We start from the raw sequence: 22,058 nt of genomic DNA on the forward strand, positions 1-22,058 counted from the left end.
CACAACAGGTTGTTACCACCTGTATGCTTTCCTGTAGGTACTTTAGGGATGGTGTTCTTTGGATGGTAAGCTGGGTCAGCTTTCTGCTACATATACTGTTTGTCATTGAGGCCAGATTGTTTGATTTTGTTCTCATCTGACCATAACATCTTTTTCCATTTGGCCTTAGAATCTTCAAGGTGTGTTTTGGTAAAGCTCAATCAAGACTTGATGTGGCCTTTCTTGAGGAGTGGCCTTTTTTTAAGCCACATTTGTGGAGCATATGCACACAATGACCACTTCTTGTAACTGCTTCAAAGTTGCAGTAGGCCTCTTGGTAGCCTCTCTGACCAGTTTGCTCCTTGCTCTTCCTTCCAGTTTGGAGGGATGGCCTGAATGTGGAAGGGTCCTAGTAGGACCAAACATTTTCCACTTCTCAAGTATGGACTTTACTAAGCTCCTAGGGATTGATAAAGCCTTTAAACTTTTTTTTTGTATCCATCTCCTGACTAGTGCCTGTCTATAACTTTATCCTTGAGATCTTTTGACAGGGCCTGGCCAGCCATAGTTGATTGTTTGCTTATAGTTGCACTTCCAAGCACTGGAATGCTCCAGGAATAGCCAAACGAAGGTCACATGTGAAGGAAGGCCCATTAGCTTGGTGTGCAATGGAGAAGGTAATTTGTTACACTTGATATTTTTAGGAGGGGGTGACCCTTTAACCATCCCAGTGATTCTGTTTTTTTATTTTTGATTTTTTTTCTGAACTGTTGCTATTATATCTTTGACTTGGCCGTTATTGGTTGCATTGAGTAAATGCGGTTGGAGACATGCTATTTGTGAGTCTTTATTTCAGGCTGCAAAATAACAAAATCTGAATATTTTCCAGTGTTGTGATTATTTTCTATACACACTGTACAAGGTTTTTGTGATTTTATAAATGGAAAATTGTATAGATATGTGCATATGCAAAGTTTTATAAAACTGATATTTTTTTGCTATACATGTTGTTCTTGTTTTTTTGATGTGCACAATATTTTCACACTGAAATCCACATAAAGTTTTATAAGTTAGGCCCCAGCAGGCTACTGTTTGAGCATAACCTCTGCTTAGTTCATATCAAATAGCACATTTGCTGTCTTTAGACCAGTAAATACTTGTTTATAATGTTCATTTTGGAATATTTAGTGTCAAACTGAATGTACCTCTGGTGTTCTCATCGTGCCCAAAGAGCGATCACATTGAGAAGATGACCCACCTGTGTGTATCGCTCTTGCATGGTAAGATTAGGTGGTTTCATCATTGCTCGCACCGGGCACTGGTATTCGGTTCTCACCACCTCCATGTGTGGTTTGATAAAACTGATGACAAGTGAAATTACATATTTTTTTTAAAGTGGTCAAGTGCTATCCAATTGTGAGAGAGCTAGAGAGGCTTTGAACCTGACTGAGGTGCTAGGCTGGCACTGGTTGACTGGCGCTTGTATGAACTGTTTTCTGCAATCTGTGTTACATTTGTAAATATATGTGTGTATTTATTTTATGCTGTGATTGCCTGTTTACCAGTAGCAATGGGGTAGTGTGCCTACCATAGCAGGAACAAATGTTATCCACAATGCACAATATTTCCTGCAGTTAGATCGGATCACATTCTTACCTCAGGTAAACTGCTCCAGTGTTCACCAGCCACCCTAGCAAAGACTATTGTTTCTATAGGGCTTTGATCCGGGTGTTTTGGTCCACACCAGAGTGATAGGCATGTTCACCTCTACCTAAACAAACTGCAGGGGAAATCAGTCCAGAGTTCGAAACAAGTGGGAAGACACTTTTATTAACCAGGCTTGGCTCTGATGGTCTGAAGGTTTGGATTTCCCACGTCTCAAAACAGCAGCTTTTTATTCCTCACCTCTCTCACTCTCTTAAAGTACCACTGGAAACTCTTTTTCCTCCCAATAAGCCTTCCACCCTCTCATCCTCTCAAGTCTTGACTCATTAAGATACTGGCAAAGACGATTTCGCTTCTGTACCAAGCTTGCTAGACAAACTGTTCCCCATCGTTTCCTGAGATATGTTCTCATTCCGTGTCTTGGGCAGCAGTGTCCCACTTAACCCTGGTGAGATATGTCGTCAGCACATTGAGGTTGTGTCCTCCTTATCATTGCTTGCTTGGTAAAGGGTCTCTTGCCCACATATCTTGCATACTGTTTCCCTGTGTGTCTAGGATGCCGGTGGATACCCATGCATGGCACACCCTGCACTGGTGTGCCGTTCACCCCACACTGATGCTTGTCATTTTGAGTTGTGCTCTCTCCCTCTGTCTTTCTCTTTTTCTCTCCAGGCATTTTCTGGCCTCTCCCCAATCTTTTACCACCCTGTGCCATGTTTGCCAGCTGTGTAAGCCCTGTCAATCTTTGTAAAGAAATTTAGTTAGTGGTCCCCCTTGCAGACGATGAAATGAAATGGAATGGCAGGTGAGCCGCTTACTCATACTAACTTCAAAATTGCCCTCAGTATACCTGAACAGTCACCAACAGCAAACGTAATGGAGGAGTCGATACCTTGCCAGTCAGTTGTGTTCCTGATTTTCTACACTAGCACTCTTTATCTTTCCTCCCCTGAATACATTATTCATCATAATTACAATCATTTTCCTTCTGCAGCTCTTCTTCTCCAGGTGGTGAATGCCAGAACAAAATGTGGAGGGATGGCTGTTTGTGTAACACATCTGTCAGTGTAGCAAATGCAGACCGTCATCGGGTCATTCCTTTGTTTATCAGAGTGTCTCAACGGCTTTACTTCTTCATTTTGTGCTTCAGATGTGAAGTATCTATTGTGGAAGCCTGTCAAGATCATTTTGTAATTTTGAGTCAAATTGAAATTTAAAAGATGCTGCAGTAACTTGCTCTGTATACTGCTCACCCAGTGAGAGGGGAGTGGGGGGAGCAGATGCAGTGTGGCCTGACCGACTGCTCAAGACTGAAGTGCTACGTGTCAAAGAGCAAATGGGACTGAAACAGTTTGATACAACTTTGCGCAAAGCATTAGATTGCTGCATATCTGTCCATATTCCAAATTGATTTAATCCAATGCAGGGTCTTTGGGACCTTAGGCTGTCTTAGTAACAAGGCTGGAGTCAACCTCTTGGGGAACAGACACTGGGTCCAAAGTCTAGTTATAACAAAAAACTTTTCATAATAATGTTTACAGGTATCTCAAAATGCATTTGTTATCTTAAAGTGTGTTTCATTGTTTCAAATATTTTTAAATAACTGTCTTTTTCAAGTTCAAATTGATTGTCCTATGTATATACTTTAATACAGTGAAATGTCTCCACAAAAATACGATACCAACCGAAAGACACAAACATGTAACGGCCGACCCCTTTACCCAGCCGGCAGCTACACTTCCAAGACCTGTGGCCTGGATGATTTACTGAGAAATAATCTAATTATCAAGCCGTACTTCTAACCAATTAAACTTTTCCCCCACAATCGACGGTGAAAAGATAAGTACACAACAACAGGATGTAAAATTTAAACGGATTAAATGTATTAAGTGAAACAAGACATGCAAAAAACATATAAATATAAATATCCCTCCACCCCAGCAATAACAAGACACCACCAAATATATATACAACAAAAACCCTCCCTTGTCCCTGTAACATATAAACACACAACACGAATAACAACAATGACTGATAAACTGAATGCTTGTGAACCTGAGTCCAGTAATAAAGAAACTGTCCTGAAAGCGGTTGACTGAATTAGTGAAATTGAGACGTTTGATTCTCCCCGGAAAAAATGGAACAGCCTCACCGTGAATCCTCGGTGTGTGGTGGATGATTAAGTCCGACCCCGGGGTCTCTCGTGGTGAGGTCCTTGAAGCAAGTCCGGCAGATGGAAAAACAAACTAGATGGATATGCGCGATGTGGAAAATAACAGGTACAGTTGGCTCGTGGTCGTGAATGTGAAAAAAAAATCTCCTTCTCTCCTCTCTCTTTCCTTCTCCTCCTGCTGGCTTAAATAGTCCTGTGACGGCTGTGATTGATTAATTGTAAACAGGTGTTTTCCAGGTTTGTGGCTGTGGTCTCCTTCCATCATCCGTCCCCCTTTACGGGGACGGCATTAACTGATACACATAAACAGTAAACGGGACAATGAAACGAGACGCACTCAGAACTGACATTTAACACTATGTGGCCCCGCTACAAACATGTGCACCTAAAACAGGAGTGAAACTGTGGGGACCTAATCCAGTTCTTCAAATTTCTCAATAAAGCCATTCCAGCAGAACTCTTTTGACTAAAAGGCGAATCGCCTTCTTAAGGTCACAAGTGGAAATTAAAGGTAACTCCATCTAAGACTGAAATATAGAAGCTCTTCCTTTTCAAAGAGCTGTGGGAATCTGGAACAAGCTACCAAGACATGGAGCCGAAGCTGAAACCTTTATGAAGTGTCTGGAGCTTGATGAACTGAATGGTCTCCTCTCGTTTGAGAAATTCTCATGCATGGCACCCCCTGCACTGGTATGCCGTTCTCCCCACACTGATGACTTGCGGTGTCTCCCTCTGTCTGTCTTTTGCTCTCTGGGCATTTTCTGGCCTCTCCCCAATCAATCTGTATAAAGAAATTTACTTTGGGGTCACCCCTGCAGACGATGAAATGAAATTTCTCATTTGAGAAATTCCTTAAGTTCTGCTATTTAGGTTTCTGAAATCAAATCAAACTTGAGATAACCTGAAATCATTACACGATATCTAAAATGAAAGTCCATTCAAAAACATTTTTAGGCTTATGTAACATTAGATTAATTTTTCTTTATTTACATAAGCTTGGTGAGACAGTCGTGGTGTGCTCCCGTGAAGGCCATTTGCATAGTCTGACATACCCAGCGACTCACTCCAACTACTCTGCGACTTGCTTCGACAAAATCAAACAGCAAAATTTAATGTGGTATCAGGTGGTTCACATGAATTTCCAGTCCGGCTTATCGGAAAAATCCGAGGTCACTGCTGATTTGTTACTTGGTATGTAAAATAGGCAACTAAAGGAGAACTGTATTTAGGTTGTAAAGTCTAGTCTTCTGTTTTGTAAAAGTGTCTCTCCAAGATGATCTGATCTCGATCGCTTCGCTCAAAAACAACCCCCTGGACACACGCTACGTGCCTGCCAGCTCGTGCCACTTCGCGTCTCTCCCGCTCGTGTTCTGAATTGGGTGTGAGGGCTGATCACGCGCTAAGGAGAAGTGGGCAGGTTAGCCACTGGCTTTGTGCTACTTCTGTCAAGATGCCTGTTCTGATTGTCGCTCTGCGTGTCGGATCATTTAAAAGCCTGTAGCTGTCCTTCTGTCTCACTGCCTTGTCTTGCGTGATGTTAAAATGTCTCTCGTGGAATGTCAGATTGTTTTCTGAGAAGATCAAGCCTTGTGTCCCTGCCAAGATTTTTTTTATAATAGAGAGACATCCACATATCATATGTGTTTACAAAGTGTGTTTTAATAAGTTTACATATGTTTAAAGCATGTGGGAGGGGTATTTTAAGGCTTAAACTATAAAAAAATGTTTATTTATATGGTCTTTCTATATCGTGGATTTTCACCTATCGGTGATGGGTCTGGAACGTAACTTCCGCGATAGGCGGGAGATCACTGTATTCTGAGATCACTTCCCTGTCTGACTATGTAAGATTCTTTAACAAATTCTTACACTTTAATTTCATCAATTTGCGTTCAATTCTTTACTGATTCTGAACTCTGCGATCCTTTTAAACGTAGTTCTTGTCTCACGGTTTTTTGGTTTTGGTAATTGGTGGGTTTTTGTTCTTTTGGCTTAGACCCTTGCTTTATTTATGTTGTTTTTCTTCCAGTCGTTTTCATTTTCTTGTTCCCTCTGGGCAGATTACACCAGACTTGATCAGGTGCTGGGAGAAATGAAAGATTAATAAAGAGTGTAGATTCATTAAAGGATATGATGATTCTATGCATATTAGTTTTATTAAGGTTATTAAAAGCACATCCGGTACAAATAACTCTTTTTACTTTCTCATATACAGGGTACATAGTATAAAGAAAGTATAGGAATTGTGAAAAAATTCAACCTCAAGATTTTGATGAATCTTAACATTTTAGACCTTCCTGAGTCTGAACATACCATTTTTGAAAGTGTGTATGTGTGCCTGTCTGTTGTAAACACAATAACTCAAAAACACTTTGACCTTGGTCAGTGAGATTTTGCACCCCTGCTTTATATCACAAATAAGGAATCCTATCAACTTTTGATATACTTTTTTTTTATAATACTTTTGCTAATTTTCAAGTAAACTTTGTATCCTGTAAAATGCCAAAAGTGAGTCTACTCCATTGGGCCCTTGAGCAAGGCCCTTAACCTGCAATTGCTCCGTCCTGGGGATTCAGCCCTGCAATGTAGGCCCTCCAACCTGCAGGGAAAAACCTGGGGGTTGGTGGCAGGAATTGGCACACCAGCCACCATAGAAAACCTCACTCACACTGTTCCATTCCAACTGAACTGGTGTGGTGCTGAGTTGTCATGCGTTGTGTGGCTGCAGTCGGGTCCTAATGTGGGATTCTGAGTTGGTTTGTCATGTGGTGGGTACGGCAATGTGTTGTATCAGCGCCTGCTCCTAACCTCTCCTCTCTCTCTATGGTTATAATAACAGATAGGTGATTCAAATTTTGTATAGATATTTATAATGATAAAAAGCAAACAGATTTGAAATTTGAGAAAAATTACTCAACTGGAAGTAGTATTTTATTTAAACAACCATCCGAAATTTTTGTATCATCATGTACACAATATTAAAAACTGTATTCAATATAACACATATTCTTTCAATAAGTATTATTAATTTTAATTTATACATCATCAGTTTAATAAAAATGTGTAAACATTGAACATGCCATGTAAAGATGTAATGGGAACAAAAAGCTGCTATGTTCCCGTTATGTTCCTGGTAATACATTTAATTTTATGATATTTGTTTTTATTTCCACCATCATTATTATAATTAAATGTAGCTAAATGTAATTTTCCCTATATCAATTTATTGCAACAAGTATTATATAATACTAACACTTTTTCTATGTTTTTAGGTGACTATGCCTTTTTACTTTGCATGTAATCTAGGTAATGCATATGTAGTCATGAAAAAATTCCACCACTGTTTTCGACCTCCCTAAGTGCGAAAATATCATTTTAATATAAAGTTTTGATTATAAATAGAGAGAAATGATTGTGTATCGCTAATATAAATTATTTATGATGAGAAACAAAGATATATGATATTTGAGAAATACTGGAAGTAGTTCTGATGGCCTTTTCCTTTATCTCAGTATACGAGAGAGTTGAGGGGAACGCACTCCTGATTTTTTTTTGTTTTTGTTTTGTAGTTTTCTTTTTCTTCAGGGATATACGTGCAGTTTAGGTGAATTATCAACTCTACATTTGTGTGAGTGTGCCCTGTGATCAAATGACATGTCATTCAAGTTTGCTTCCCACCTTCTTCCCAGCAGGACCACAGTAAGGCCCAGCTCCCTGGCCCCCTGACCTGGGTAAGCGGGTGGGCCGGTGGATATTTCCTTGCACAGCATGGCATTGTTTGGAGGGGAGTGTTCAGCCACTGGTTGGATGGTTTTGTAACAACAGAGTGTTGTGCATTTCATTTTTTTTATTTTTGTACTTCCATAGTAAGTTTAAATCAGCTGGGAGGCAATCTTCCCAGACGCTCACCTGACTGTGCTTTTTGTTCACACCTGCCTGACTGCTGGCGTTTTGTTTTTCATATTTCAAAGTATTAACGTGTTGTCAGTTTTTATTTAAATAAGATATAGCACAGTATGTCTGACGGACTCATAATTCACTCAGTGTAATGTCACTTTTATATTTTTATTAGTTTTTACAACATCCTGTTATTACTGAGAAAGACATATTCAAGACAAAACGAAGAGGTTTGGGATAGGGATACACCAAAACCCAATTGATACCAATTATTGCTTTTTTTCGGGTGTCATAAGTGCCGACTTTAATACTGATAACTGATTTTTATTATTTCTCATTATCTTTTCTGCCCTTTCTTTATCGACAGTATTTTTGTGTGAACAGATTGCTGAAATGACCACAGACTCCTTGAGTGTTTTGACCTCAAACATTTGAACCTTTTCTAGCGAGCTTAGATTTAGGATAGAGTGTATAAAATGTAACATATGCCTTTTCTCAGCTGTTTTAAGTGGAAACATGGTGTACTGTGGTCCTCGAATATCAGGTTAATGGGTTTTGCTTTCAGGGTGTTTTGACAGACTGTCTTGTGCTGTTTTTTGAAAAAAAGTTAAGTTCCAAAGGAGCAGTGGGCTGCAGTGCTTTGATGTTGGCAGCATGTTTGACCGAGTGCAGTCCTTTTACTTGGCTAATTAAATTCACTGTGTTAGACATTTTTTTTTAAATCCAGTCTCGCAAACCGTTTACAAAAATAAGCGATGAAGAATGCTACTTTGTTGTTGCTGGCATTCATAATAAAAAAAAGACCACACAGCCTAAGTTTTGCCCAGAACTCTTGGGTTTGTGCTTCTGTGGTCTTAATTCTGATGTTTCGTCATTTTGGCTTAGAATATTTGAAGTAATGCTGATATAAGACCCAGTTCTGATCTATATATACAGTACAGTGGGATCAGAAAGTATTAAAACCCCTTCAATTTCTGCACACTTTATGATTCTGTAGATTTAGTTTTAAATAGATAAGTTTCCAATTTCATCAGTCCTTACCCATAATGAGAAAGTAAAAACATGTTTTCAGAAAGGTTTGCAAATTTATTAAAAATCAAAAAGTGAAATCTTTCATCCATATTAGTATTCAGACCATTAATTCAGGACTTGGTAGAAGCCCCCTTGGCAGCAATCCCAGCTTTGAGTCTTCTTGGGTACGTTTCTTTTACAAGCTATGCACAGCTGGATTTAGACAGTTTATCCCATTCTCCTTGGAAGGTCCTCTCATGCCTCTGTTGGATGTGAAGTGTCTGTAAACTGCCATGTTCATGTCTCTCCACAGATGTTCGGGGACTCTTGGACTTGTCAGGTGGACCTTGTCTTGGCGCTTTGCTTCAGGTCATTGTTGGGCTGGAAGGTGAACTGCCGCCCCAGTCTGAGGTCACATGTGAAGTTGTTTTTTTTTCAAGGACTGCTCTGCATTCATCCTTCTCTCAATTTTAACTAGTCTTTCTGTTCCTGTTTCTGAGGAGCACACCATAGCATGATGCTGCCTCCACCATGCTTCACTTTAGGGATGGTATTAGAACAATCTAGATGAGAACAGGCCATTCAGCTCAACAAAGCTCTCCAGTCCTATCCTCTTAATTCTTCTAAAAACACATCAAATTGAGTGTGTTTGGTTCTCTGTGTAAAGAACAGCTTCCTAATGTTTGTGCGAAATTTACCTTTAACAAACAAAGTGCCTGGTCTTCGTCAGATATAGTACTTTGAGATCTGCTGAAAGAGACCAATTTTTGTCCCACCAGAGCAGAGGATCTTTGTACTCCGGCTCTCAGCGTCCTTTAAATGCCGTCATATAGCTTTTACCCAAGACTAGCTTCCATCTAGCAACTCCAATTGGTGGAGTGCCACTGAGATGGTTGTACTTCTATCAGATTCTCCCATCTCAACAGTGGACTTCTTAAGCTCTGTTAGAGTGACCATTGGTTTCATGGCCACCTCCCTGATGTCCTTCTTGATGTCTTGTTCTTTATGTAGCACCACAGAATGGAACAATTGTGGCTAAGGTTGTCGTAACTGGAAACATTCATACTGTACTGCCTCTGTCGGGTGGTCAGAGAAAAGGGTGAGCTTGTGACACTTAGGAAATATTAAACCGTGGTGGATAGTCATCGCAGAGTTCACTAATTTGTCATGTCCCATTATATTTAGTCATGCAATCTGACATCCTCTGGTGTCAACCTCAGCAACTGCAGTGTTCACATTTGACATCCCCTCCCACTAGAAGTTATGTGATATACCACCAGCTTAAGTTTGCCTCTCCTTCCCAAGTCAGCAGGTCCCTGACTGTATCTGAAGGACTTTTCTTAATCAATAGACAGCTGGCAGAATGGCGATGGGTGTTAGTCTCTTGGGCCCTGCAGTGCCATGCTGAGGGGATATTAAATAAGCACATTGTGAAGCTTGTGGTCAGAGGCTCCATCGCCTTTTGTCTCCCCCTATAAAGAACTCTCCTAGTTGTCTGCTGATGGTCACATTTTAACAATAAACTCGCTAAACACATGAAGGCCTCCATTATCACAACCACTCTTTTGTCATCATTTCGTTGGTTTAAATTGTATTCTTATATGCTGTTGTGTAAAGCATCTTCCGATTTCAGCCACCCAATCATCCATTCATTCATCTTCTAATGCAGATGTCAGTGCTTATTTTGGCAGCCAGACACAATTCTAGGGACTTAGGGTTGGCAAAAATCACCATGGGGGCCCTCCAACTTACCCTCCCAGAGTCTCGACATGGTAAAATCTATTACTGTTATTTTAGCAAAGAGTCTAAATTAATAAGCTCAACAGGGAGAATTTAAAATTAAAAAAACAGAATAAATACATTTATATAGAAAGTAGAAAAATAATAATAATTAAATAAAGCAAATTTAAAAAATGAACATAAGATGAAATACAAATAAATGTAAGGTGCACATGGTAATAAAGAATAAGTACAAATTGCCCATCATAATATTTAAAAAATAAATTAACAAGTGATATAATAGCAATTTAAAAAACAAAAGCTATTACCGGAACTCAAAAAATGGCTGTTTGCAGGCTTTGGCTACAGCATATGCAGCCACGATGTCCTCCTGGTCCAAAGATCTTTGAATACTGCGCGCCACTGAAGTTAAAGCTCGGGCTGAGGGCCTCTCCTGACACGCGGTCGATCTCAAGGAAGAGCTTCATCAGCTTTAAAGATGGAAAACTTCTCTCACCAGAGCCAGTAGTGATAGGAGCAGTCAGGACTGCTGAGGGGACTACATTTTGACTTCTTAGAACCCCATATCACTGTTAGCCACTCACCATGTAGCTGAAACTATGCTGCTGGTTTTGACCGCAGTGAGGTCAGGAGAGACTGACTGAAGCTAAATCAGACATGGCTGAAATTGTCTAAACAAACGGAGTCAACCCATTTTATCTTGCAGACATGTAAGTCCCCCTTATCAACTCTGATTACATTTAACTTTACTAACAAAAGTAGCGTTCACCACAAAGACTCTCACAGTGGAGATTGGGCCCCTTAGATAGATAGATAGATAGATAGATAGATAGATAGATAGATAGATAGATAGATAGATAGATAGATAGATAGATAGATAGATAGATAGATAGATAGATAGATAGATAGATAGATAGATAGATAGATACTTTATTAATCCCAAGGGGAAATTCACATACTCCAGCAGCAGCATACTGATACAAAAACAATATTAAATTAGATAGATAGATAGATAGATAGATAGATAGATAGATAGATAGATAGATAGATAGATAGATAGATAGATAGATAGATAGATAGATAGATAGATAGATAGATAGATAGATAGATAGATAGATAGATACTTTATTAATCCCAAGGGGAAATTCACATACTCCAGCAGCAGCATACTGATACAAAAACAATATTAAATTAAAGAGTAATAAAAATGCAGGTAAAAACAGACAATAACTTTGAATAATGTTAACATTTACTCCCCCGGGTGGAATTGAAGAGTCGCATAGTGTGGGGGAGGAACGATCTCCTCAGTCTGTCAGTGGAGCAGGACAGTGACAGCAGTCTGTCGTTGAAGCTGCTCTTCTGTCTGGAGATGACACTGTTTAGTGGATGCAGTGGATTTCCCATAATTGACAGGAGCCTGCTGAGCGCCCGTCGCTCTGCCACAGATGTCAAGCTGTCCAGCTCCATGCCAACAATAGAGCCTGCCTTCCTCACCAGTTTGTCCAGACGCGAGGCATCCTTCTTCTTAATGCTGCCTCCCCAGCACACCACCTTAGGGGGGGTTCCAACTGCTTTGTTGTTGTTATGCTTCAAGGGACGAGGGGGTCCAGCAGACTTATCTTTGCAATAAATTTAAATGGATGTTCTTGGGGGTCTCTTCCAGTTCGGGTCCCCAGGCAATTGGCCATTTTGTGTTTCCTGTCGCTGTACCTTTGCTTGCAGCACTGGGTGCAGGGTGCAAAGTGGAAATCAGCGCTTGATGGGGTCTTAGTTCATCGGCTGTCACACTGGGCCAGTTTAGAGCTGCACATTATTTTGAGATGTGGAGCAAAAACTGGAGTAGGTGGAGAAAAATCACCCCAGACAAACGAACTGGGCCGTGGTATACATGCCAGATGCAATCTTCTATGAAAGGTGCTATAAACATTGAAATTATCTTCAAAACATTTAAATGAATAGTTTGGGGAGCCACGTTATGCTCATTTTAAAGACAGAGAGATCCTAAAGGTGGGGAGCACCAGCGGTGATCCCTGTACAATTGTTGGCAGAAAAATAACAATAGCAATTTAAAATTTCTCAGAGTAACGTTTTTCCAGATGTGAGTCTACTGCTAGACAAACTCAAGATGGTGGTGATGGTGGCTATCAAGCAGGAAGACAGGTGAAAGGTGGGCCCAGTTGACCACTAACCAGAAACCATCGGAGGTCTTTGATTTGTCAATCTTCTGACCTGTGGTTATGGGAAGAGGAGAGACATTAAAAGACAGTGCCAACTCTTGGCTTGGGTTGGAATTACCCAGAGTTGTCTCCCATGGGCACTTGTGTGGCACCGTTTAAACGTGGACATGACTGTGGTGCACTGGTTTTGTGCTGGCATGTCATCTGCGTTATATGAATGTGAAAGAGGTTGAGAAGCAGTGGGCAAATATTATACTGTAATATAACATGGAAAATACACTATTATTGAATTGCAAAAATAAAAAATAAAAGCAGTATGTGACTTTGTGAATTAGTTTCAGCATCAATGCAAGGCAGGTGTGAGTCCAGAATAGGGCGCCAGTACATCCATATGGCCATCTTGCAGGTACCTGCCTGATAATGACACTTTAGTGGCCAAGGCTGATTCCAGATGGTTCCACTTGTGAAATAATACTCTTCATTCCTTGGTAACTGCAGCCATTCACTCATTAAACAAATCTAAAGAGACAGGAGTTTGCTGCAGAGGATGGACTTTTCAGTAGAAGAGTTAGTAAAACTGTTGCTGACCACAATGCAGGCCCATAACATGGGACCCCACACAGTATGTTTATGCCTATTCTCCCCTCTAGTTTTCAGTTCGCTTGTCCTACTAGAGCACCAAGTGATGTGGTAGAGACAGAAATGACTCTCCTTGTCCTCTGTATCCCGGCAGTGTGGTGGCTCAGGGAGGATGTCTGCCAGTTGACCGTGTTGTATTCTCACTCACTCTCTTTCTAAACTCCCTCACCTCATCCATCCCTTGCAAAAGAGCCAGAAATTAGTCCTATAAATCGCTGAAGAAAAAAAATAATAAAAGCCTAGATCCAGCATCTTTCTGTTTGGCCGGGATCCTAAGTGCTGGAGCACAGCAATGAACTGCTGACTTTCTGTAGATGTGCAGGGCTGGATGGCTGAGTGGAAATTCTGTTCGACTGTAGCTGTACTGTGCCAGCCTGGGATGAACGCCTTTGGTTTTCATGTGGCCTGTTAGCAGCCGTGGGATCCACACCAGGAGAAGCAAGCAGATGAAAAGTCAGCGTGAGTGGGTAAGGGAGGAAATTAAAACATGCGGAGATCTAATCGAATCTAATCCTGCATACTCCCACATTGTGTTTGACATATCATATTCATCAGAGCTTTATTTTCTTCAGGGATGCTGCTAACTGGAGTTCTTGGTTTCATCTCTTCCATTGTCAGCTGCCTTTAGTTCAACAATTAATTAATAAACAGATCCCGCTGGTCTCCATCTCCAGTCATTTTCAAACTACTTTGTTTCCTGTCTTTTTAAATAAATAAATGTCTTTGTGTTTTCATTATCAATTGTTATTAATTTGTGAAGTATCTGTGGACTTGTCGTAACACTCTGTGCCTACACTCAGTGAAGAGCGCTATACAGAAGTAACCTGAATTGAATTATTATTGGTGGCATTTTGGATACCGAAAAGAGCGTTTTTAGTATTTCTCAAGGTAAAAACACATTTTCAATTATCAGAAAATCGTGTAACAAAAAGAGACTCATTTCAGTGAGTCGAGGTGAGAAGACGATGAGCGGGCGATCAGTTGGTGGAGGGAAACAAAAGTAAAGAAGAAGAAGAGTCAGTGCCAGCTCACAGTGTCAAGTGGTCCAAAGCATTTGGCAGAGCCCTGCAAAGACTGAAAAGTTTGGTTTAACATGAATGACATTCTTTAATTGAAAAGCAGTGGTTCAAGTCTTTACATTTGGATACCAAACATTTTTAAAATTAAATGTAAATATTCATACACAGATCCCATACTCATATCAGGCTATTACAGAGGCATCTGTTAACCTAAAATGTGCTGCTGTCTGTGGAAAGAAGGCTGTGATACTGGACAAGTGCGCAATGCTTACAGCTGTAAATGCAAAAGAAAGATGAGAAAATGGGTAAATAACTTACACGCTTCTATGCTTCTGTGTACACAAGTAACTTGTATGCTTATGTAACTCCTTATTGAATTAAGTAACACTTGGTGTGCTACCCATCTAAGATGGGGTGAAATCTAAGTAATCAACATGGACTTCAGCATTAACGTTTGCAGTGCCTTATCTATTGGAATGTATTTTATAATGCATGCAGTAATAAAAAGTGTTGTATTTGTCTTTCCAACAGATGGTGCAGCACAAACATTTGTAGTAATAAAAAGCAGTACAGCAGGATTTCATGATGAGTCACTTGTTGCAGTGACAAATACAATGAATATGTCTCAGTTATATGCAATTTGTTATGGGATTCGTAAAAGCATGTTAATGTTTATGATGTGCCATCCATTGGAATGACAGAGACATAGCGACCAGACGAACACACAGATACACAGACTCTTATCCTTTTTTTAAGGTGGATATTTAAAAGCAGAAAATGCATGCTTGTGCACAGTGTTTTGAATAAATACTGTCTTCATTGGCAGTTAGCTTCCCTTGCTTTTCTGTATCAAAAACTTTTTTCCATGGGAGCAAATAAAAGGGCTATCTATCTATCTATCTATCTATCTATCTATCTATCTATCTATCTATCTATCTATCTATCTATCTATCTATCTATCTATCTATCTATCTATCTATCTATCTATCTATCTATTTTTCGGAATGTTGCTTATTGTTATGGCATTTTTGGCTTAGGAATATACACACAACATTCAATTTGTGACAAATATTTAAGTGTCATCATCCAAGAGCCGTACGTAGATAGAATGGAACACTTCTTGTGTGTGGTGTGGTGAAGCCAGAAGCAGAAATTCACTTCATAAAAAATAATTTGAACCAAATTAATTAGAATTTAGGAGAAAAACCACACAGGATAGCAAAAACCATGGACTAGATGACTGCACATGTTTTATTTTTACTTTCCATTCCCACTGACATCCACAGGACCCACTTCAGTTCTGCTAAATCAATTAAATGACATCTTGTGCCACAAAGCATCAAGTCAATTCTTGGGGGACTCCCACTAGCATACATGCCTCTAAGTGTCAACACAGTAATGCATAAATTCAATAAATCTGTTCCCAGAGACTGTGAATATCCTAATAATTGAAATTATCATTAGGATATTCAGATTTTTTGGTTGTTAGATTTTTAAGTCATTTGTCACTTTTGTTTTGTTGTGAATGCCACCTTAGTGCATGACTGACAAGTCAATGTGTCCAGTTAGAGTTATTGTACTGTAACACTTTGAAGCCGTGCACTAGACATCACCACAAACAAGTGATCACAAAACGGTAGCACTTGTAGTACTGACACACATACAGAGTGCAGTGAAGTTCTGACCAACAGGCAACTTGTTGCCGCTTTTCTTCACCTCAGTGAACTAGTATGTCTTAACTTTACTTTATTTCATTTTATACAACTGTGCCATATGCTTCTATAAATGTGTGCTTTATTTTTACTTGGTTACAACAACCTGTCGTTCAACAGTTCACCATCTAGTCCATTCTTTCTTGTACAGCGAAGCAGCCATTTCAAGACTAGTCTCTGACAAGACACAAATGCTTATTAGTCTTTATATATTTCCATTTATGCTGATTTTCTTTTTCTTATATTGAGATTTGAAGACCCCTTTCATCATTATTGACACTCTTTTTTTTTCTGCTCCCTCTGCCAGCATGCAGTTTCACACTAATCTTTTCTGGCATGACTGGAGCGGGTTTCACTGTCTATATCATTGACTTTATTTTTGGCACACACCACCCAGAATATCAAACTGTAGCTTAAAAAGAATGGTTCTGATGTTATAGACCAAACGGAAAACTTAAATTATTTTAATCCCACATCTTATTCCTCGATTGTCCACTCCCACCCAAAGCATTTAAATAAAGCCTCCCACCCGGCAAACTGAGAAGTGAAGCTCCACCGGCCTGCTATGGGAGTGCAGATTTTGTCAGGATTCGGGTGTTTCATATTTTTTATACAGTTATCTTTTTTTTGAGGCACAGGTTCATATTCTGTCATTTATTTTCAATGTGGGCTTCATGTTCAGTTATTATGAATTGTTCTGTATTATTTTCATCTCCATGTTGAAGATGGTTGCTGTGTAGCACAGTCCTGGAGGTTGCACAATTAACATCATTAGAATGCTGCTATAACGACTGATGTGTTAGATGTGTCCGAGTTTGCGGATAACTAAACAAAAACTCTTTGTCCATGTGCAGTAGTGCTAATTACATTTTCCAGTTCCTAAATTTTGGCTTGTGTTTCTTACTTTGACTTTTCGACTTGTGATTTTTGATTAGACAAAAGAAAGACTTGATCTTGATTGTTTAACATGCATCAGACAAATACGTAAATGTAACTATAAGGTAAGATGCACCCCAGGCGAGTCCGATGTCAGTAATTAGCACATTTGACTTAATTCCAGGTACTGTATGTAAGCCCAATTTCCACTTTACAAATAAAAAGCCCAGGCGGCACCCCGCTTTGGCCCTGCAACCCCACAGTGGTCTTTTGCACCTGCTGTGGTTTTAAATCCATGGCTCAGTGTGCATGTTTGAAATGCTGTTAATAGGGAGTCAGGTCCTAACCTTGTTTTAGTAATAGTGACCACTGATGCTTACCTACTGTGAGTATTGCTTTGAAACTGATGAACTCGAAAACTGTAACTCCATGCTTCTCTTATAAAAGCTTTGGGGTCCATCAGTCCAGTTAATCCAAACGGTTAATTTTTTTTTTTTTACTGATTATTGCCTCAGGCAAAGATAAATTACACCACAGGATTGATTCAGGAATGATTAAATACATTGATGTCTTAATATCAGGCTGCATTGTATAGTTTGGCTCAGACTGCGATCCTCACAATAATAAAGCAACTCATTTTATGTTGTGGTGGTTTCTTAGCAGTTAGTAGCAGAGCAGGTTGTATGGCGACATCTGTGTGATCCTGGACTCTTTGTGCCTCCCACAACACAGCTTTCAGCTTCACTCCAACACCAAAGCATTGTCTCACTTAGAATAAGTAACTCTTCTTTGACTTGAAGAAATTAATAATTAATAAAGAAACTAATTCTTAAGGACCTTCTCACATCTGATGATGATGAAGTGAAAAACAACATAGCCGCATCGCTAAAAGTGATTTTGCAAAATAGTCTGTTACTTGTCTTTGAATTGTTTTTGAAACATTATAAAAAAAAATGATTTCAATGTGAAATGCACTACTTTGGAAAAGTGTTCTGAGTCTGTTGAGTCATCCAATTCTGAATTAAAAAGTCAGTCTCATTACTTTTGAATCAGCCCTTGTATGTACAGTATGTATATATGTATACATATGTCTCTCTATTATATAAAAAAATCTTGGGAAGAGAGACGAGACGTGTCTTTTTCAGAGATACACTTTCACGTCCCACGAGACGAGACTTTGTGCCAAGAGATTTAACCACACCCAGGGCGGGAAATAAAAGACAAAGTGTACATGACAAAGTAGAACGTCGTAAAGAATTCAAAAACGTTGGCGCAGTACACATGCAGAGCAGGTTAGAGATAATGAAAGTACTAAAATTTGAAAGTCTCAAAAAAAGGATAGTAAAGATCGCATTAGTGCAAACAAATGGAAATTATTACTCGGTGAAAGAACAGAACAACGAAAAGAGATCGAATGTATTGTTCGGATTTAACCTTTAAGTCGGAGACTTGTAGATTGTCTATTTCATGTTGCCATCAGGGAAAAAAAAAAGAAGTGTTTCTTCCCAATGAAGAAGCTTATCAGCGAGAATTAAAAGATTTGTTGTTTAGTGAATGTTAAATCCCGCAAGCAAAAATTTCGAGTCCCATGAGACAAGACTTTATGCAAAGAGATTTGGTAAAGTCCTGCACACATCTAAAGCATTTACAACCACACACGGTTCAACCATTTCTCATTTGTGTGAATGCTATTGTCAGACACAGTTCGTGTAGAGAGAAAGAAACGATATTCACACACGGGCAGTTATACGTTGCGTTGTCACGATGTAATTCCAAACACGGACTCAAAATTCAATGCGATATTGATGAAAAGGTAAAAGCGAAAAGAGATCGAATATATGGACATATGTGATATGACAGAAGTATGTAGATATTGTTTGGCTTTAAACTTTAAGTCGGAGACTTGTAGATCGTCTAATTCATGTTGCCATCAGGGAAAAGTTGTGTTTCTTCCCAATGAAGAGGCATATTTGCGAGAATTAAAAGATTTGTTGTTTGGTGAAAGTGAAATCCACATACGTTAGTGGCAGAGATGCGAAGTGAGGGGAGGTTGGCGAGTGAAGCCCCCTAGTATATTTATATGTTAATATAATATTCAATATAAAAATACAAATGTGAGGCCCCTTTTTCTTGCCGTGTACCCAGTGCTTTCTGGCAGGTTTGACAACGTTAAAGTGCATTATATAATTTATTGTCTATTGTAGTTATTTGTTGGTAGGTAACCGTCAAGTGCTTGTGTGGGTCTGCGAGTTTCTTGTAGTTTAACAGCTGATGTGCTCTCTGATGATCTCTTTTGGTGTGTTCAGTTATTTTTATTGTAATTATGATGCATTATTTATTTTTTTAGCCTTCAGGCTCCAAGTTTTCTCTCTATTTGGTGTGATTGCTCTCTCTTCCCTTGCACAATGTCTTTTCGTTCCTTTTTCTTTTTTTCAGTACACAGTGTCCTTGTGTCTCTGTGCTGATTTTTAACCCATTCTTCTTCAATGATGCGCCTTGTCTATTCACTAAGGTAGTGATTCGCTAAAGTGGTTCCTTATACCTCTTTTTTTTTTTTAAATGTCCATTTGAGAAAACTAAACGCTTGTTTTTTTCTTGCTTTACAGATGATGAAGTTTGCCTGGGATAATTATAAATTATATGCCTGGGGGAAGAATGAGCTGCGACCTTTGACCAAAAATGGGCACATTGGCAACATGTTTGGTGAGTAGGCCTATTTATGACAATGCTTTGATTTAAGTGTCATGGTGGCCATGCCTTTTATGATGGTATGAAATGAATTTACAAACTGCATAAGGTTAGAACAGTAAATTCTGGTGATGTCACTTAGGAACATTTAAAACAGAGGTGCAAAAAAGAATCTTCACTTTATGCAGTGAACACCACCCCAAGACACTTTACAAATACTTAGCTACTGGACTCTTTTCATGTCATTTTAGATTTAAAACGACAAGTCGTTCAGGCTCACATGGTGACTTAGTGTTGGGATCGAGCCAGCAGCTGCTAAGTTTAATGTCTGTTACCTTAACCACTAGGCCACAATGCCTGCCACGCGTGCTGAGAAAGAAAGTCATCTGAAAAGCCATCAGGAGCAAACCTGCATCAACAAACTTGTTTCTTCATCCTGTGAATTTGGAGTTGAATTCACTTCATCGTTCAAAAATTAATTTATCACTCTTTATTGTCCAGTATTGGCATCATATGCAGGTGATTTGCACATCGAATCCCTAAAGCCTTTTGAGAAGGTGTCCCGGGTTTACCTCTGTGCCCACTGACACTGGGCCATGCCAGGTACACCCCCTCATGTCAAGCCTCCTTATCCCTACACTCAAACCAGGTCAACTGGCTCTTCTTGTTGCTACCCTTGTCTTTGTATTGTTTAGGTGGCACTGGAGGACGTGCCACCTTCCATCCAGGCAGCCTCAAGGTGTGCAGTAAATGCTGTATTCTGAGCAACAAAGGGGCGGACATCTTGTTACTGCCAGGAAATCCTGTGCTGATTTTATGGGAGTTTGGTAACTAGCCAGGAGAAAAGTTGATTTAGCTTAGTCTTGTCTTTGTTTTATAATTTTTGTAAGAAGTAGTCATTTCAAGCCACTTAAGTAGATAAAAAGCTTTAAATGGTGCATGAAATAAAAAGAACAAGGAAAATTAATTGTATTTTGACTGAGAGTACTCAAAATGCCTGAGCAGAAATTGACTTAGATTAAACCTTCATGAGGCTTCATGTAATGGAGATCTTTAAATGAATAAGGCCTCCTTCTGACACGATGGTGCCTCTTAACTGGCCAAGCTGATTGCCTCTCCACTCCCATTCAGAGGTTCCTGGGGAGGCCTCACCCCTTCTTGTTTGACAGCGCTTCTCTTGGAGAGTCCTGACCTGTCTTCAGCTGGGACATACAAGGGGCTCTTAATGTCATTTGGAACAAATTAGGTCAACATCAGGAGGGGGCAGAAGCACAAGCTTTATGAGGAGGGGATTCTGAGAGACGTACATCAAAATCCTCCATCAGTGCACATTATAAAGTAGAACCCCTTTTGTCTCCTCATCTTTTCTGTCACTTGTTCCACCATGATGAAGATATGAAACAATATCAAATTATTTAATCAAGCCAGTATCGGCACACTGCACGAATACACTTGACTGAGTGCGTTCTAGCTATTCTCACGCCATTAGCACCTATTTGTCGTCACCAAATGGTGTTTTGTTGGGTCTCATTTGCCTTTGCAATTCTGGCACGTTTCACCACTGATTGTGGACGTCGATTAGCCTCTTCCTCCGTCTCATTTGCTGTTGCGATTTTCTTTCGCTCAGTGTCGGCCTGTCTTTGTTGTATGGTTTGTTCTTTGGTCTCAGTTGCTTGAGCGATTCTCTTTTGCGCTGCATCAGCTTGTCATAAATGCTGAGTGCGCTCTTCATAGTTTTCATCCTCTTTCTCTGTGTGTTTAGCATTCGTTTACTCGGAGGTTGATGTGCTTGTTGCTTCCTAAGCAACTCTTCCTTTCTCCACCCTAGCAGCCCACTTCTTTTCTTCTTTCGTCTGCATCTTTTCGCATTAAAACTGATTAAGTCAGTGTTTGTGTTGCAGTTACTTAGTACATTTTCTTTAATTTTTCAATCTGCCTCAAGAATGATTTAAGATATGAACATGTAGGAGATGTTATGGTGAAAGCGGTAGGGGATGAGAACTGCACCCATATGCATGCACCGCACAGCTGCCCTGCTGCTTGCTGCCAAGAATTGAATCTACAATAAAATAAAAATAAAATGAGTAATAATTCCCACCTCGAAAGTGGATTGTAGCCGTCATGTAGTACATGTGTTTCAAATTTCAGGTCAATAGTTCAAATGGTTTGCGAGCTTCAGGTGATTTAATATCCTGGACAGACAAATGGACAGCAACAGTAGCATATTACATAAGAAGATAATACATGTGCATTAAAGAGGATGTAGTGGTCATGTGGAATTTCATACAAATACAAAAGAGGAAATTGAAATAGTGAGAATGTTGTTGGGTGAGAAAGCAAGTTATTTGCCAGTCTGATTTCTGTCAGGACTTCATCTTTTAGACCAGGGGTCCTCAATCACAGTCCGGAGGGCCGCAGTGGCTGCAGGTTTTTGTTCTAACCCTGTTACTTAATTAGAAAGCAATTCTTGCCAATAATTTAA

General features: G+C 39.6%; 1 protein-coding gene across 1 annotated transcript in view; it reads left to right on the plus strand.

The window, feature by feature from the left end:
• LOC114664544 (mannosyl-oligosaccharide 1,2-alpha-mannosidase IA) overlaps window positions 1-22,058 on the plus strand; it is a 560,924-nt gene that overhangs the window by 205,970 nt on the left and 332,896 nt on the right. Inside the window, 1 exon segment of the mRNA XM_028818706.2 lies at window positions 19,495-19,591. Within this exon segment, the coding sequence (XP_028674539.1) occupies window positions 19,495-19,591 (97 nt within the window).

The sequence above is a fragment of the Erpetoichthys calabaricus genome, chromosome 14, assembly GCF_900747795.2.
Source record: "Erpetoichthys calabaricus chromosome 14, fErpCal1.3, whole genome shotgun sequence".
NCBI lineage: Eukaryota > Metazoa > Chordata > Cladistia > Polypteriformes > Polypteridae > Erpetoichthys > Erpetoichthys calabaricus.